Source organism: Salmo salar, chromosome 01 (assembly GCF_965601325.2).
Source record: "Salmo salar chromosome 01, fSalSal1, whole genome shotgun sequence".
In the NCBI taxonomy this organism is placed as follows: domain Eukaryota; kingdom Metazoa; phylum Chordata; class Actinopteri; order Salmoniformes; family Salmonidae; genus Salmo; species Salmo salar.
The window spans coordinates 131,383,241-131,403,067 of record NC_138291.1 but is presented as its reverse complement, the minus strand read 5'-3'; the positions used below and the strand labels follow the sequence as shown (position 1 = coordinate 131,403,067).

At 42.0% G+C, this 19,827-nt stretch overlaps 1 protein-coding gene across 6 annotated transcripts in view; it reads right to left on the bottom strand.

The window, feature by feature from the left end:
- The window catches only part of sec16a (SEC16 homolog A, endoplasmic reticulum export factor), a 103,989-nt gene that overhangs the window by 48,302 nt on the left and 35,860 nt on the right, over window positions 1–19,827 (bottom strand). For all 6 annotated transcript variants that reach the window (XM_082978806.1, XM_082978808.1, XM_082978809.1 and 3 more), the window contains 7 exons: window positions 11,022–11,193; window positions 10,239–10,437; window positions 9,884–10,067; window positions 9,465–9,607; window positions 6,830–6,891; window positions 6,407–6,545; window positions 21–263 (listed from right to left, as the gene is read on the bottom strand). In XM_082978806.1, coding sequence (XP_082834932.1) covers window positions 21–263; window positions 6,407–6,545; window positions 6,830–6,891; window positions 9,465–9,607; window positions 9,884–10,067; window positions 10,239–10,437; window positions 11,022–11,193 — 1,142 coding nt within the window. The remainder of the gene's footprint in view (window positions 1–20; window positions 264–6,406; window positions 6,546–6,829; window positions 6,892–9,464; window positions 9,608–9,883; window positions 10,068–10,238; window positions 10,438–11,021; window positions 11,194–19,827) is intronic.

Below are 19,827 nucleotides of genomic sequence, written 5' to 3'. Positions count from 1 at the left end.
AAGGTAGATGGCATTCATACCTTCTTGCGACCAAATAGCAGCAGTTCCCTGAAGCGCTCCGTTTCCTTGCCTACGTTCTCGGGGACAGTCATGAAGGTGTCTGATAGGAGGGACAGTGGTCCCGTCCCAGGCTCCTCCTCGGCCCGCGCCAGTGGCTCGTTGTTGAAGTCAATCAGGTTGGCCTCGTTAGGTGACTTGCCCGGCAACCACACTGAGCGATGCTCCTTCAGCAACAGATCAGCTATGTCTGTCCCAACCACGGTCTGGGAGAAAAGGGAAGATCGAGGAAGAGGGAGAAAAAGGGTTGTTTAGATATATGCCTACACCACAGTCATGACCAAAATTATTGGCACCCTTGATAAAGATGAGCAAAAATTACTATAAATATAGAACACTGAGCTATATTGTATGCAACAAAACATTATAATTATTTTATACTAATACAAATTGCTCAAAGAAAATAATTTATTTGCCAAAAACCTGGTTGCCTCTGTCAGGAGGCTGAATCTTGGCCGCAAGTTGATCTTCCAGCAAGACAATTACCCCAAGCTACAGCTGGGCTATATGGCCTAAAAATCATATCTCAATTCTTTCAAACTTATGGGTGGGCCACGATATACATCTCAATTTTATTTAAAGAAAATTCTAAATAAGCTTTGTTGCACCATTAAAGGTCAATATACTACATTTCTAACAGTCAGGAAAAATCTAAATGCTAAGCGCGTCAGAAACTGAGCATACATTTTCCAAAACATGTTCATTGATACTCTCGTTTAATTAAGGTCTGCTTTGTTCTACATTTTGAGTTGGGTCAAAAAGGTTAAGTTCTCATCTATTACAGTAAAATAATGTCTAAGCAATTCTGTGTCCATATGACGATTCTGTTGGACCAAACCTCAAAACCTCAAATGCAAATGGCGAGTTTAAACTGCTTGTTGTCAGAGAGGAAGAAGTGTCTGTGTGCGAGTGGGAAGGTGCACAGTGCACACAGCACAGAAGGAGCGAAGGAGACGAGACCAACAAGACATAGAACGCTCATAAAAACAAGAAACTTGATTCTTGCAATGAAGGCATTTGGGACATTGAACTAAAACATGAATTCAAATTAATTCGATATAATCGCCCAGCCCTACCCCAAACACACATCAAAATCCACAAAGAAAAATGGTTAATTGACCACAAAAGCAACATTTTGCACTGGCCATCTCAGTCTCCGGACTTGAACCACATTGAAAACCTGTGGATTGAATTAAAGAGGGCAGTCCATAAGCGCAAATAAAGAATATCAACAGTCTGGAAAGATTCTGTATGGAGGAATGTTCTAAGATCCCTCCCAATATCTTCTCCAATCTCATAAAAGATTTTAGAAAAAGGCTCAGTGCCATTATCATCACAAGGACAGGGTGTAGGAGTCTTGAAAGAAAGGGTACCAATAATTTTGACCACTAACTTTGAAAAGAAAACATTACTTGTTAACCTGTTAGGGCTAGGGGGCAGTATTTACACCGCCGGATAAAAAACGTACCCGATTTAATCTGGTTACCACTCCTACCCAGTAACTAGAATATGCATATACTTATTACATATGGATAGAAAACACCCTAAAGTTTCTAAAACTGTTTGAATGGTGTCTGAGTATAACAGAACTCATTTGGCAGGCAAAAACCTGAGAAGGTTTCATGCAGGAAGTGGCCTGTCTGACAAGGTGTTGTTGTTCTTGCTTCTGTTTATTGAAGAGTCAGGATCTTAGCTGTAACGTGACATTTCCCACGGCTCCAATAGGCTCTCAGAGCCCGGGAAAAACCTGAACAATGACGAGGCAGCCTCAGGCTGAAACACATAATCGCCTTTGCCAAGTGGCCCATCAGAGGACAATGGAATTAGGCGCGTGCCCGATTCGACCCAGTGATATATTTTCCTTCGGCTGTTTATCTAATTGCAGATTCCCGGTCGGAATATTATCGCTTTTTTACGAGAAAAATTGCATAAAAATTGATTTTAAACAGCGGTTGACATGCTTCGAAGTACGGTAATGAAATATTTAGAAATCTTTTGTCACGAAATGCGCCGTGCGCGCGACCGTTATTTACCATTGGGATAGTGTCTGGGACGCACGAACAAAACGTCGCTGTTGGAACATAACTATGGATTATTTTGGACCAAACCTACATTTGTTATTGAAGTAGAAGTCCTGGGAGTGCATTCTGACGAAGAACAGGAAAGGTAAGACCATTTTTCTTATAGTAAATCTGATATTGGTGAGTGCTAAACCTGCTGGGTGTCTAAATAGCTAGCCCTGTGATGCCGGGCTATGTACTTAGAATATTGCAAAATGTGCTTTCACCGAAAAGCTATTTTAAAATCGGACATATCGAGTGCATAGAGGAGTAATGTATCTATAATTCTTAAAATAATTGTTATGCTTTTTGTGAACGTTTATCGTGAGTAATTTAGTAAATTGTTAGTAAATTCACTGGAAGTTTGCGGGGGGTATGCTAGTTCTGAACGTCACATGCTAATGTAAAAAGCTGTTTTTTGATATAAATATGAACTTGATTGAACAAAACATGCATGTATTGTATAACATAATGTCCTTGGTGTGTCATCTGATGAAGATCATCAAAGGTTAGTGCTGCATTTAGCTGTCTTCTGGGTTTTTGTGACACTATATGCTAGCTTGAAAAATGGGTGTCTGATTATTTCTGGCTTGATACTCTGCTGACATAATCTAATGTTTTGCTTTCGTTGTAAAGCCTTTTTGAAATCGGACAGTGTGGTTAGATTAACGAGAGTCTTGTCTTTAAATAGCTGTAAAATAGTCATATGTTTGAGAAATTGAAGTAATAGGATTTTTAAGGTATTTGAAAATCGCGCCACAGGATTCAACTGGCTGTTACGTAGGTGGGACGAATTCGTCCCGCCTGCCCCATAGAGGTTAAACAAAATGTCTTTCTCTGAGCATTTGTATTTGTATAAAATAACAAATTACCAATTTTTTGGGGCATACAAAATAGTTTAGTATTTGTATTATACAGTCTTTTTTGCACATCTTTATCAAAAATGGTGCAAATAATTTCAGTCATGACTGTGCAAACCAAGACATACCGTCAGTCACACACTATCCCCACTGCTTGATAGACTAGACCTCAAGAGAAGTAGACTTTGCCATAGACACACTCACCCTCATAAAGAACCATACTGACACACAAACACAGTAACCACCCAAAAACACCAAAGAGAATGTGGTCTTCACAATCGTCTGATGTCTATGTCTGATGCAACGGTCTGTGTTTGATTTGATTTATTAGGATCCCAATTAGAGACAGCTTGTCTTACTGGGGTCTGACACAACAAAAATACATTACAGACCAGACTTTACAATTGACATATATTTAAAAACATGAACATGTAGTGTGTGTGTGTGCATCAATCAGTTACACATACAGTGCCTTCGGAAAGTATTCAGACCGCTTGACTTACTCCACATTGTCACGCAGCAGCATTATTCCAAAATTGATTAAATCGTTTTTCCCCCTCTCAATCTACAGACAATACCCCATGACAAAGCAAGTTATTTATAAATATACTGCTAAAAAAAAATAAAGGGAACACTTAAACAACACATCCTAGATCTGAATGAAAGAAATAATCTTATTAAATACTTTTTTCTTTACATAGTTGAATGTGCTGACAAAATCACACAAAAATAATCAATGGAAATCCAATTTATCAACCCATGGAGGTCTGGATTTGGAGTCACACTCAAAATTAAAGTGGAAAACCACACTACAGGCTGATCCAACTTTGATGTAATGTCCTTAAAACAAGTCAAAATGAGGCTCAGTAGTGTGTGTGGCCTCCACGTGCCTGTATGACCTCCCTACAATGCCTGGGCATGCTCCTGATGAGGTGGCGTCTGTGGTGGACAGTCTGTGGTGCAACGTGGCGTTGGTGGATGGAGCGAGACATGATGTCCCAGATGTGCTCAATTGGATTCAGGTCTGGGGAACGGGCGGGCCAGTCCATAGCATCAATGCCTTCCTCTTGCAGGAACTGCTGACACACTCCAGCCACATGAGGTCTAGCATTGTCTTGCATTAGGAGGAACCCAGGGCCAGCCACACCAGTATATGGTCTCACAAGGGGTCTGAGGATCTCATCTCGGTACCTAATGGCAGTCAGGCTACCTCTGGCGAGCACATGGAGGGCTGTGCGGCCCCCCAAAGAAATGCCACCCCAGACCATGACTGACCCACCGCCAAACCGGTCATGCTGGAGGATGTTGCAGGCAGCAAAACGTTCTCCACGGCGTCTCCAGACTCTGTCACGTCTGTCACGTGCTCAGTGTGAACCTGCTTTCATCTGTGAAGAGCATAGGGCGCCAGTGGCGAATTTGCCAATCTTGGTGTTCTCTGGCAAATGCCAAACGTCCTGCACGGTGTTGGGCTGTAAGCACAACCCCCATCTGTGGACGTCGGGCCCTCATACCACCCTCATGGAGTCTGTTTCTGACCGTTTGAGCAGACACATGCACATTTGTGGCCTGCTGGAGGTCATTTTGCAGGGTTCTGGCAGTGCTTCTCCTGCTCCTCCTTGCACAAAGGCGGAGGTAGCGGTCCATGCTCTGGACACTACGCTGACAGACACAGCAAACCTTCTTGCCACAGCTCGCATTGATGTGCCATCCTGGATGAGCTGCACTACCTGAGCCACTTGTGTGGGTTGTAGACTCCGTCTCATGCTACCACTAGAGTGAAAGCACCGCCAGTATTCAAAAGTGACCAAAACATCAGCCAGGAAGCAAAGGAACTGAGAAGTGGTCTGTGGTCCCCACCTGCAGAACCACTCCTTTATTGGGGGTGTCTTGCTAATTGCCTATAATTTCTACCTGTTGTCTATTCCATTTGCACAACAGCATGTGAAATTTATTGTCAATCAGTGTTGCTTCCTAAGTGGACAGTTTGATTTCACAGAAGTGTGATTGACTTGGAGTTACATTGTGTCGTTTAAGTGTTCCCTTTATTTTTTTGAGCAGTGTATATATTTTTTGAAATATGGAAATATCACAATTACATAATAATTCAGACCCTTTACTCAGCACTTTTGGCAGCGATTACAGCCTTGAGTCCTTTTTTATTTTTTTATTTCACCTTTATTTAACCAGGTAAGCTAGTTGAGAACAAGTTCTCATTTAAAACTGCAACCGGGCCAAGATAAAGCAAAGCAGTGCGACAGAAACAACACAGAGTTACACATGGAATAAACAAGCGTAGTCAATAACACAATAGGAAAAAAAAGTCTATATACAGTGTGAGCAAATGGCATGAGGTGGTAAGGCAATAAATAGGCCATAGTAGCAAAGTAAGTACAATTTAGCAGATTAACACTGGAGTGATAGACAAGCAAATGATGGTGTGTAAGTAGTGATACTGGTGTGCAAAAGAGCAGCAAAGTAAATAAAAACAATATGGGGATGAGGTAGGTAGATTGGGTGGGCTATTTACAGATGGACTATGTACAGCTGCAGCGATCGGTTAGCTGCTCAGATAGCTGATGTTTAAAGTTAGTAAGGGAAATGTAAGTCTCCAGCTTGAGTCCTCTTGGGTATGACACTACAAGCTTGGCACACCTGTATTTGGGGAGTTTCTCCCCTGCAGATCCTCTCAAGCTCTGTCAGGTAGAATGGGGAGAGTCGCTACACAGTTATTTTCAGGTCTCTCCAGAGATGTTCGAACAGGTTCAAGTCGGGGCTCTGGCTGGGCCACTCAAGAACATTCAGAGACTTGTCCCGAAGCCACTCCTGTATCTGTCTTGGCTGTGTATTAGGGTCGTTGTCCTGCTGGAAGGTGTCCTGAGTGTTCTGGAGCAGGTTTTCATTAAGGATCTCTGTACTTTGCTACGTTCATCTTTCCCTCGATTCTGGCTAGTCTCCCAGTCCCTTCCGCTGAAAATCAAGCTCGCAGTTTCCCATTTCTAAAAACCTGTTTTTGCTTTGTCATTATGGGGAATTGTGTGTAGATTGATGAGGAAAACATTTCATTTAATCAATTTTAAAATAAGGCAGTAACATAACAAAATGTGAATACTTTCTGAATGGACTGTACACACAAAAAGTATGTCTGATGCAACGGTCTATAACAGGGTTATTTAAATCCGACCCTGAAGGGTCCAGTGTACTGCTGTTTTTCTTGATAATGGTACCCACCTGGTGTCCCAGGTCTAAATCAGTCACTTATTAGAAGGGAATAATGAAAAAAAGCTGTGAAACTGGCTTCAAGGTCCAAATTTGAATTTGAGAGGTGTACACCATGTTTATATTTTTGTTGTCTTTTAATGCATCTGTGATACAGACAATGAAACGTATATAATTTAAGAGTCTTGTCCCACCTCCGACCACCAGTCTTACCCCGTTCTGCCTACACAGCAGCACGATGAAGTCCCAGAGGAGGGCAGCCGAGTCCTTGTCCAGAAGGTCATTGTTGCGGGCACACTCCAGGCCTTTGTTCTGGGAGAACTTTATCACGTCGACCTTGTGAGTCTCCTCCCTGTGAGAAGTAACACATAGCTTGTTTGAGGTAACCAGTTTGAGCAAGGCGAGGCACAGAATTGCTCATTTTTAATCACAGAATTTGGGATTCAAGGGGATTTGTAGATCAATCCTTCTGCATAGTCCGCCTCCAATGTTGTCAATCTCACACAGACAGACAAACAGGTAGCACACGTAGCTAAGCAGTTGGGTATGAAAATAGCTAGGATGTAGCCTAATCTTTATCTCATTCTAGGAGACCAGGCGTCAGGGGTTAAGGGTGAAAGGTCAAAATGCTCTTACTTCAAAAGCGGTCCGGGGAAGGAGCGCAGCTCAGATTGGTCTGGTGTGTCCTGCAGCATCATCTGTAAGAAAACCATAGATGGTCAAGAAACACACTTCAAAAGGCCATTTAATGGTCATAATTTCACAATCTATTCAAATTGTGCTTTTTCCTATGATGGATAATAAAACAATGACTTTGTTTAGCATTTCTATTGTCTAATTTATAAAAGCCTAGTTTATTAGCTACGCAAAATGGGTGTCCTGCGTACTAATGTCACAAATATACACACAAGTGTGCAGGTCACAATCTGTAACATGATGCAACTACGAAAGAAAGCAATTTTGCTTAGCTAATTGCGTTACGCTCTTACGTTGGGTATAAAATATGCTTTATACAGAAACCAGCTGTGGTAAACCCTTCATGCATGTTCAGTTCTGTATCGGTCTGATGATACATGAGCTGCAAGTGAACTGCCATCTCCTCTAGTGATTGCCAATCTCAATCCATTCGCTTCCTTACACCCATGTGCTAAAATGCTGATCATACCTCACAACAATCAATGACAGACCCCCAGTTAAGGATGTCTTACACAGACTAGCTAACTCATCAGAAGCATCACCGAAGCAGACGCTGAAATACCAGGGTCACGTTCAGCACCAAGCTGACGTAAAGTAAGTAAGAGCCCATAGCGCAACTACCCACTATACCAGAGGTATTAAAATCGGACCCTGAAGGATCCAGAGTACTGCTGGTTTTCTGTTTTACCTGATCATTAATTGCACCCACTTGGTGTTCCAGGTCTAAAGTCCCTGATTAGAGGGGAAGAATGAAAATCAGCAGTGGAACTGGCTTCAAGTTCTAGATTTGAATTTGCCTGAACTGCAACATTCTTCTCAGCAAAATGATGCTATATTGGAGATATCAACCTCATTATGGCCAACACACTTCACAAGCTGCTTGGTGGACATCCCATCACCTCCCTGTGTATTTAACCTGTTATGGCTAGGGGGCAGTATTTTCACGGCTGGATAAAAAACGTACCCGATTTAATCTGGTTACTACTCCTGCCCAGTAACTAGAATATGCATATAATTATTGGCTTTGGATAGAAAACACTCCAAAGTTTCTAAAACTGTTTGAATGGTGTCTGTGAGTATAACAGAACTCAAATGGCAGGTCAAAACCTGAGAGATTCCTTTACAGGAAGTGGCCTGTCTGACCATTTGTCTTTCTTTGACATCTCATTCAATTACAAAGGATCTCTGCGGTAACGTGACACTTCCCACGGCTCCAATAGGCTCTCAGAGCCCGGGAAAAACCTGAATGTCGTCATTTCAGCCCCAGGCTGAAACACATTATCGCCTTTCTCAAGTGGCCGATCAAGGGACTGTGGGCTTAGGCGCGTGCACTGGCCGCCCCGTCTTTGTGTTTTTTCCTCTGTTTGCCGAAAAGGAGATTCCCGGTCGGAATATTATCGCTTTTTTACGAGATAAATTGCATAAAAATTGATTTTAAACAGCGGTTGACATGCTTCGAAGTACGGTAATGGAATATTTAGAATTTTTTTGTCACGAAATGCGCCATGCACGCGACCCTGATTTACCATTTCGGAATGTTTCTGGAACGCACGAACAAAACGCCGCTATTCGGATATAACGATGGATTATTTTGGACCAAACCAACATTTGTTATTGAAGTAGCAGTCCTGGGAGTGCATTCTGACGAAGACAACAAAAGGTAATCAAACTTTTGTAATAGTAAATCTGATTTTGGTGAAGGCTAAACTTGCCGGGTGTCTAAATAGCTAGCCCGTGATGGCTGGGCTATGTACTTAGAATATTGCAAAATGTGCTTTCACCAAAAAGCTATTTTAAAATCGGACATATCGAGTGCATAGAGGAGTTCTGTATCTATAATTCTTAAAATAATTGTTATGCTTTTTGTGAACGTTTATCGTGAGTAATTTAGTAAATTGTTAGTAAATTCACCGGAAGTTTGCGGGGGGTATGCTAGTTCTGAACGTCACATGCTAATGTAAAAAGCTGTTTTTTGATATAAATATGAACTTGATTGAACAAAACATGCATGTATTGTATAACATAATGTCCTAGGTGGGTCATCTGATGAAGATCATCAAAGGTTAGTGCTGCATTTAGCTGTCTTCTGGGTTTTTGTGACATTATATGCTAGCTTGAAAAATGGGTGTCTGATTATTTCTGGCTGGGTACTCTGCTGACATAATCTAATGTTTTGCTTTCACTGTAAAGCCTTTTTGAAATCGGACAGTGTGGTTAGATAAAGGAGAGTCTTGTCTTTAAAATGCTGTGAAATAGTCATATGTTTGAAAAATTGAAGTTTTTGTATTTTTGAGGAATTTGTAATTCGCGCCACGCCTATCATTGGATATTGGAGCAGGTGTTCCGCTAGCGGAACGTCTAGATGTAAGAGGTTAAAGGTTGACATCACATGGATATTACCATGGGATATTATTGACACAAAGCCACACCCGTACTTCAAATATTTGTTTGAATCCCAATCAACCACAGTATAGATTGATTATTTCCAGTGCTCTTTGAAACGCTATCGGTGACAACTGAATTCTGGCCTTAGCCAATTAGAAGGCTGGGTTGTGGGTTAGGTTCTCAGGGTTACCTCCATGTTGTGGATCTCCACTAGAGCAGGCTGGCCGGCCGAGGGGAGGTTGGGCAGGACCTGGATCAGCTGACCACCTGGCCCGAAGCGGGCACAGCGGTGGGATACCGAGTACTTCTCTGGAGTAACGGGACGAGGAGGAGCTGAGGGGGGAGAGGAAGAACTTTAGAAATAATCCAAAATCTGAACAGACTGAACATTCTGTCCCAATTTCTACAACTCAGGACAGTGGCCAGCACATTCGAGACAAATCAAAGGGGAAAAGGCTACAAGCCATTTCAAGAATCAGATAAGGTCAGCAATCAGGAAAATCCCCAGATCAGTCAGAATCACTCATGGGACTCAACACCTACTGGTTCTTTCTTCTATTCTGCAAACCAGAAATGACAAATGAATGTTACCAGTAACAATGTTCTTACGCTGCTCAGCGACGACCCAGGTGCTGTCATCTGCCTGGTAGCCCGATGTGTAGGGGTACTGGCTGAAGCTCTGTCCGGGATCCGTCTGCTCTGGGTATTGTCCATAGGAGTAGTCCACAGGCAGGGTAGAAACAGTGGGGTCGTAAACCGCTGTCAGGTCAGGCTGGGACCTGTACACCTCGCTCTACAGGGCAGAGGGGGGGTACATAAGTTAATATTTTGGAGGGTTTGAAGAAACTACATCACACAAGTGATTCACACACTGACGTGATGATCCATACTAAAAACAAATTAAAAAGTACCAACACTGGAAGGAAATTAAGACAGTCTTTCGCAAATCCATATAGACACACACCTGTTGTGAGCGGGAGCTAAAGCTGCTGCGTCGGCTGCGATGGCTTTGGGAGCTGTGTAGACTGTGGGCCGACTGTTCGCTGTGGACGCTCCGTCGGTCAAAATCGTCCCTGTACTCATCCCTCTGCCGCCGGTAGTCATCGTCAAAAGTGGCATCGTAACCAGGATAGTAGCGCCACTTGTCGTCATAGCCCTGTGGCCTACACACAGAAACTCCATTAGAACTGGACTTGGCCATGTTAGGCGGCACAACACTGACATCAAACGGGGGTGATTACTAACACTGAGATTGGAATGCAGAACAATCATTTCAGGGCTTGTCTCTCATTAAAGGGGTAGGTCACCCCAAAAGTTAGGTGGTGGCAGTGGCTATGTAAACAAACCTAATCCATGGATTACACCATGTCCTTGTCCATAAATTGCTTACAAGGCAAAGAAACAAATATGTAATTTTGTAATTCGGGTGAACCATCCCTTCAACATAAATATATGACATACATCAAAGTCAAGCTCCTGTAGTGTGTGATGGATGCTACAAGTTGGTTGTAGATGAGGCGAGTTTAGCAAAATACAAAATGTAAACCACTAAGACTGAGTATCTGGAAGTGCTAATGAAGCCATAGTCTGGTTTAGTGGTAGCACTCCTAACTCTGGACCACACATTGCCCCTTGAGGCATGGGTTCAAACCCTGCACTTCATTCTGTATTCCTCTACCCATCTGTCTTTCCCTATCATTAGTGACATATCTCAATGAAAAACAATCAAGGCTGTATAAGCGAATACCTGGCAGTAGCGGCAGGGTACTGCTGGGTGGGCTGCTGGTTGTAGTAGGCTGCCTCCCTTCCCCGGTAGGCCTCAGGGTTGTAGTTGTACCAGTAGTTCTGGTCGTAGTAGTCTCTGTAGCGGGGGTCATAAGTGCCTGCTGAAGCATTGTAGCCCTCCCACCTGCTCCGGTCTGAACAAACACAGACAGGTGGAGACCATCAGGATTACGTCAACGTTAGCTAACACTACATTAGAGATTTTATTATTATGTCATTGTTGTTGCAATTAATCCTGATGTTTACTGTATTTATATTGTCAATTCTGTATGTATATTTTTTATGTTGACTTTGTGTCTGTATTCTGTTTGTACATTGTCTATTGCTGGCAGTACCTATTCACTAAGCGCCCGATTCAGACTTAAGAAATGTACGCCTTTCCTACGCACTTTTCCGCAGTTGGTATTCAGGTGCATAACGGGCTTTGCAGGCGTGGTTCCCTAGTGTGTGCTAAATCCATTTAATTAAACCGCTAAAAACCCTGCCACTTTCTGGACAACATACTTTCTCATGGAGTTTTCATTGAATAGGGTTTTCAGTCCATTTACATAAAGCCATCCCTTTAAATTTGGTGTACCTTTAACTAGAATTTTCGACAGACTCACTAGACTATGGAGAGAATGGTTAGGGATCAATGAAAGAAAGCGATGCAAATACACACATTTTCTCCTTTTCCGCACCAATTGGTACATTTTAAAATTCTCTGATCTTGTATATTACTTAGTATTAGGAAAGTATTGATGCAAATAAAAAAACGGTTTGGACAGCCTTTACACATTAAATATATTTGTGCATAAAAAAAGTGGTTTGATTCATCCTGAAAGTTGCCATATTGAAATTGTTCAATCTATGAAATAGGTTTAAAAAGTATAAAATAGGGGTTGAACTGTAGTCCTATAAATGGAATTGTGATGACAACGGTCCAGTCGTCGTGAACCATGCGCCAGGCTTAAAACTGCTACATATGGTCTGCGTTCCATAATGATTCAAATAGGTTACATGTCCCAAATTATTGCACAACTTAAAATGGCCTACGTTAGCCTAATATGATCCACTTTTGCTTGCAATCCTCAGGAAGAACCACACAAACGTGACAAGAGGAAAGAAAGGTAAACTAACGATGTGATGTAATGGAATGATGCAAAATGTAAGTGAACTAACATTAAAAACAGTGACAGTTATACACTACCGTTAAAAAGTTTGGGGTCACTTAGAAATGTCCTTGATTTTGAAAGAAAAATCACATTTTTTGTCCACTAAAATAACATCAAAGTCTACAGTGTAGACATTGTTAATGTTGTAAATGACTATTGTAGCTGAAAAACGGCAGATTTTTTATGGAATATCTACATTGGCGTACAGAGGCCCATTATCAGCAACCATCACTCCTGTGTTCCAATGGCACATTGTGTTAGCTAATCCAAGTATATAATTTTAACAGGCTAATTGAGCATTAGAAAACCCTTTTGCAATTATGTTAGCACAGATGAAAACTGTTGACATGATGAAAGAAGCAATAAAACTGGCCTTCTTTAGACTAGTCGAGTATCTGGAGCATCAGCATTTGTGGGTTCAATTACAGGCTCAAAATGTCCAGAAACAAAAGGACTTTCTTCTGAAACTCATCAGTCTATTCTTGTTCTGAGAAATGAAGGCTATTCCATGCAAGAAATTGCAAAAGAACAGAAGGTTTCGTACAACGCGGTGTACTACTCCCTTTAAAGAACACCGCAAACTGGCCCTAACCAGAATAGAAAGAGTGGGAGGCCCCAGTGCGCAACTGAGCAAGAGGACAAGTAGATTAGAGTGTCTAGTTTGAGAAACAGACGCCTCACAAGTCCTTAACTGGCAGTTAAATAGTACCCGCAAAACACCAGTCTCAACGTCAACAGTGAAGAGGCGACTCCGGGATGCTGGCCTTCTAGGCAGAGTTGCAAAGAAAAAGCCATATCTCAGACTGGCCAATAAAAATAAAAGATTAAGATGGGCAAAAGAACACAGACACTGGACAGAGAGGAAGATTGGAAAAAAGTGTTATGGACATAGGAATCTAAGTTCGAGATGTTTGGATCACAAAGAAGAACATTCATGAGATGCAGAAAAAATTAAGATGCTGGAGGAGTGCTTGACGCCATCTGTCAAGCATGGTGGAGGCAATGTGATGGTCTGGGGGTGCTTTGGTGGTGGTCAAGTGGGAGATTTGTACAGGGTAAAAGGGATCTTGAAGAAGGCTATCACTCCATTTTGCAACGCCATTCCATACCCTGTGGATGGCGCGTAATTAAAGCCAATTTCCTCCTACAAGAGGACAATGACCCAAAGAACAGCTCCAAACTATGCAATAACTATTTAGGGAAGAAGCAGTCAGCTGGTCTCAACCCTATTGAGCTGTTGTGGGAGCAGCTTGACCGTATGGTACGTAAGAAGTGCCCATCAAGCCAATCAACTTGTGGGAGGTGCTTCAGGAAGCATGGGGTGAAATCTCTTCAGATTACCTCAACAAATTGACAACTAGAAAGCCAAAGGTCTGCGAGGCTATAATTACTGCAAATGGAGGATTCTTTGATGAAAGTTTGAAGGACACAATTATTATTTCAATTTTTAAAAAAATCATTATTTATAACCTTGTCAACATCTTGACTATATTTCCTATTCATTTCTAAGTGACCCAAAACTTTTGAATGATAGTGTAAATGTATGTGGGTATAACTGACGGTGGCTAATATTTAACACAATTCAAATTTGAAAAAAACAAAAACAGTTTAACCTCTCTAGGGTAGGTGGCACCAAATCGTCCCACCTACGTAACAGCCAGTGTAATCCCGTGGCGCGTTATTCAAAAACCTCAAAAATGCAAAAACTTCAATTTTTCTAACATATGACTATTTTACACCATTTTAAAGACAAGACTCTCGTTAATCTAACCACACTGTCCGATTTCAAAAAGGCTTTACAACGAAAGCAAAACATTAGATTATGTCAGCAGAGTACCCAGCCAGAAATAATCAGACACCCATTTTTCAAGCTAGCATATAATGTCACATAACCCCAAACCACAGCTAAATGCAGCACTAACCTTTGATGATCTTCATCAGATGACAACCCTAGGACATTATGTTATACAATACATGCATGTTTTGTTCAATCAAGTTCATATTTATATCAAAAACCAGCTTTTTACATTAGCATGTGACTAGCATGTGACTAGCATTCCCACCGAACACTGCCGGTGAATTTACTAAATTACTCACGATAAACGTTCACAAAAAGCATAACAATTATTTTAAGAATTATAGATACAGAACTCCTCTATGCACTCGATATGTCCGATTTTAAAATAGCTTTTCGGTGAAAGCACATTTTGCAATATTCTCAGTAGATAGCCCGGCATCACAGGGCTAGCTATTTAGACACCCAGCAAGTTTAGCACTCACCAAAGTCAGATTTACTATAAGAAAAATGTTATTACCTTTGCTGTCTTCGTCAGAATGCACTCCCAGGACTTCTACTTCAATAACAAATGTTGGTTTGGTTCAAAATAATCCATTGTTATATCCAAATAGCGGCGTTTTGTTCGTGCGTTCAAGACACTATCCGAAAGGGTAAATAAGGGTGACGAGCATGGCGCAATTCGTGACAATTTTTTTTTGAATATTCCATTACCGTACTTCGAAGCATGTCAACCGCTGTTTAAAATCAATTTTTATGCCATTTTTCTCATAAAAAAGCGATAATATTCCGACCGGGAATCTGCGTTTAGGTAAACAGAAAAAAGAAAAAGAAAATAAAGCATTCGGTCGACTCGGGCACGCGCCTAAGCCCACAGTACTCTGATCGGCCACTTGCCAAACGCGATAAAGTGTTTCAGCCAGAGGCTGCCTCGATATCGTTCAGCTTTTTCCCGGGCTCTGAGAGCCTATGGGAGCCGTAGGAAGTGTCACGTTATAGCAAAGATCCTCAGTCTTCAATAAAAAGAGCCAAGATGAAACACAACTTGTCAGACAGGCCACTTCCTGCATGGAATCTTCTCAGGTTTTGGCCTGCCATATGAGTTCTGTTATACTCACAGACACCATTCAAACAGTTTTAGAAACTTTAGGGTGTTTTCTATCCAAAGCCAATAATTATATGCATATTTTAGTTACTGGGCAGGAGTAGTAACCAGATTAAATCGGGTACGTTTTTTATCCGGCCGTGTCAATACTGCCCCCTAGCCCTAACAGGTAAAAAAAAAACAGTGGAAAGTCTAGGCATGTAATTAAAACATTCTAGAAATCATAAATCAACTTGGTAGGTTTGGTGCTATACTGTCATTTGCACATGACTACAGAAGCCTATAGTCTGGGTCTCCAAATTTAATCCCAAGTTACAGTGAGCACCATAATTCATTGGACAGTGACCATTTTTTGTACATGGTCCCCCCCCCCCATTTTAAGGTACTACAAGTATTTGTTGAATTGGCTTCACAGATGTGTGTCGTTAGGCAGGTGTATTCATTTGTGTCGTCAGTGAATGCAGGAGAGCTGTTGAATAGAATTGATTCTAGACTTTGCTATTTCCTTTGGAGGTTGTTGTTGGGGTGTGACAACATGAGGAAGACAGCAGTGTCGATGCAAATGAAGCTGGCCGTCATAAGGCTCAGAAATGAAAATCAATCAATCAGGAACATTGTAAAAACCCTAGGCATGCCCAAGTCAACAGTTTGGTTCATCATTAACAAGAAAAAAACAACCGGTGAACTAAATTATGGCAAAAGACCTGGTAGACTGAAGAAGACCACTGTAGTGGATCACCGGAGAATACTCTCTATGGTGAAGAAACCCCCCCCCCCCCCCCGCCCCCAACAACAACAGCCCAACAGATCAAAAACACTCTCCAGGATGCAGGTGTAGATGTGTCAAAGTCTACCATACGTAGAAGACTACACCAGCAGGACCACAGAGGGTACACTACAAGATGCAAACCACTGATATGCCTGAGGAACAGAAAGGCGTGAAAACAGTTTGCTAAAAAGCACCTAAAAAAGCCCCAAGAGTTCTGGAAAAAAGTATTGTGGACAGATGAGACAAAGATTAACATGTACCAGAGTGATGGAAAGAGGAAAGTGTGGAGATGCCCATGATCCAAAGCATACCACCTCATCCGTGAAACATGGTGGAGGTGGTGTTATGGCTTGGGCCTGTTGCTGCCAGTGGACCAGGCTCACTTGTCTTCATCGATGATGTGACTGCAGACAAGTAGAACAATGAATTCTGAAGTCTACAGAAATATATTATCTGCTCAGATAAAACCAAATGCCTCCAAACTCATTGGACGGCACTTCATCATGCAACAAGACAATGACCCTAAACATACTGCTAGAGCAACAAAGGAAAATCCTTGACTGGCTGAGTCAATCACCAGATCTGAATCCAATTGAACATGCATTTTAAATGCTGAAGAACAGACTGAAGGCAATAAGTCCCCAAAACAAGCAGGAACTGAAGATGGCTGCAGTACAGGCCTGGCAGAGCATCACCAGGGAAGATACCCAGCGTCTGGTGATGTCGATGCATCACAGACTTCAAGCAGTCATTGCATGCAAAGGATATGCGACGAAATATTAACATGATTACTTTATTCTACATTATATTAAACTGTCCAATGTTTGATTCCCGAAAATGGGGGGGGACCATGTACAAAAGGTGCTGTCATTTCTAAACGGTTCATCCGATATGTATGAAAAAACCCTCAAATTAAAGCTGACAGTCTGCACTTCCCCCTCATTGTATCCTTTCAAACTCAAAGTGCTAGAGTACAGAACCAAAAAAAAAAAAAAAAAAAAAAAAATGTCACTGTCCAATGAATTATGGTGCTCACTGTATAAGGCCAGCATTTCATAAACGTCACCGTGGAAAAGGTGATATGCTTCAGTTCGCCGCCATATGACTGGTTTCACATTTGTCTCCAGTGATAAGGTAAATTAGATCTAAAACAACTATCATTTATCTTTAAAATCTCCTTATCCAAATGGCTTACCAAGCTTTTATCAATATCTCTTCTCTATTTAAATAGCCATCAGACTTAAATAGCTATCACTAGGTGGCTTCCACCCAGTTACGTAACCCTGCACCTTAGAGCCTGCTGCCACATATACATAGACTTGAAATCACTGGCCACTTCAATAATAGAACACTAGAAGGGTAGGTAACAACACATCCGCCACGCTCATCCTCAACATAGGGGCCCCTCAGGGGTGAGTGCTCAGACCCCTCCTGTACTCCCTGTTCACTCATGACTGCACTGCCAGGCACGACTCCAACACCAGTGGCAGGCCTGATCACCGACAACAGTGAGACAACCTATAGGGAGGAGGTCAGGGACCTGACCGTGTGGTGCCAGGACAACGACCTCTCCCTCAACGTGATCAAGACAAAGGAGATGATCGTGAACTAAGGGAAAAGGAGGACCGAACACACCCCCATTCTCATCGACAGGCTGTAGTGCAGCAGGTTGAGAGCATCAAGTTCATTGGCGTCCACATCACCAACAAACAAAAACAAAAACAAACATGGTCAAAGCACACCAAGACAGTCGTGAAAGATGGCATGACAAAACCTATTCCCCCTCAGGAGACTGAAAAGATTTAGCATGGGTCCTCAGATCCTTAAAAGGTTCTACAGCTGCACGCACCATCGAGAGCATCCTGACAGGTTGCATCACTGCCTGGTATGGCAACTGCTTGGCCTCCGACCACAAGGCACTACAGAGTAGAGGTTGACCGATTAATCGAAATGGCTGATGAATTCGGGCCGGTTTCAAGTTTTCATAACAATCGGTAATCTGCATTTTTGGACGCTGATTACGGCCGATTACATTGCAATCCACGAGGAAATTGCGTGGCAGGCTGACCACCTGTTACGCAAGTGCAGCAAGGAGCCAAGGTAAGTTGCTAGCTAGCATTAAACTTATCTTATTAAAAAAAGAATCTATCAAAACATAATCACTAGTTAACTACACATGGCTGATGACATTACTAGTTTAACTAGCTTGTCCTGCGTTGCATATAATCAATGCGGTGCCTGTTAATTGATCATCGAATCACAGCCTACTTCGCCAAACGAGTGATGATGTATATGCAGCAGTTTGGGCCGCCTGGCTCGTTGCGAATTGTGTGAAGACCATTTCTTCCTAACAAAGACCGTAATTAATTTGCCAGAATTTTACATAATAATGACATAACATTGAAGGTTGTGCAATGTAACAGCAATATTTAGACTTAGGGTTGCCACTTTCGATAAAATACGTAACAGTTCCGTATTTCACTGAAAGAATAAACGTTTTGTTTTCGAAATTATAGTTTCCGGATTTGACCATATTAATGACCTAAGGCTTGTATTTCTGTGTGTTTATTATATTAAAATTAAGTCTATGATTTGATATTTGATAGAGCAGTCTGACTGAGCGTTGATAGGCAGCAGCAGGCTCGTAAGCATTCATTCAAACAGAACTTTCCTGCGTTTGCCAGCAGCTCTTCGCAATGTTTGAAGCACAGCACTGTTTATGACTTCAAGCCTATCGACTCCTGAGATTAGGCTGGCAATAATAAAGTGCCTATAAGAACATCCAATAGTCAAAGATATATAAAATGCAAATGGTATAGAGAGAAATAGTCCTATAATAACTACAACCAAAAATTTCTTAACTGGGAATATTTTAGACTCATGTTAAAACGAACCACCAGCTTTCATATTCTGACAAGGAACTTAAAAATTAGCTTTTTTACATTGCACATATTGCACTTTTACTTTCTCCAACACTGTTTTTGCATTATTTAAACCAAATTGAACATGTTTTATTATTTATTTGAGACTAAATTGATTTTATTTATGTATTAGATTAGGGTTAAAAAAGTGTTAATTCAGTATTGTTGTAATTGTCATTATTACAAATATATACTGCTCAAAAAAATAAAGGGAACACTAAAATAACATCCTAGATCTGAATGAATTAAATAATCTTATTAAATACTTTTTTCTTTACATAGTTGAATGTGCTGACAACAAAATCACACAAAAATAATCAATGGAAATCCAATTTATCAACCCATGGAGGTCTGGATTTGGAGTCACACTCAAAATTAAAGTGGAAAACCACACTACAGGCTGATCCAACTTTGATGTAATGTCCTTAAAACAAGTCAAAATGAGGCTCAGTAGTGTGTGTGGCCTCCACGTGCCTGTATGACCTCCCTACAACGCCTGGGCATGCTCCTGATGAGGTGGCGAATGGTCTCCTGAGGGATCTCCTCCCAGACCTGGACTAAAGCATCCGCCAACTCCTGGACAGTCTGTGGTGCAACGTGGCATTGGTGGATGGAGCGAGACATGATGTCCCAGATGTGCTCAATTGGATTCAGGTCTGGGGAACGGGCGGGCCAGTCCATAGCATCAATGCCTTCCTCTTGCAGGAACTGCTGACACATTCCAGCCACATGTGGTCTAGCATTGTCTTGCATTAGGAGGAACCCAGGGCCAACCGCACCAGCATATGGTCTCACAAGGGGTCTGAGGATCTCATCTCGGTACCTAATGGCAGTCAGGCTACCTCTGGCGAGCACATGGAGGGCTGTGCGGCCCCCCAAAGAAATGCCACCCCACACCATGACTGACCCACCGCCAAACCGGTCATGCTGGAGGATGTTGCAGGCAGCAGAACGTTCTCCACGGCATCTCCAGACTCTGTCACGTGTCACGTGTGCTCAGTGTGAACCTGCTTCATCTGTGAAG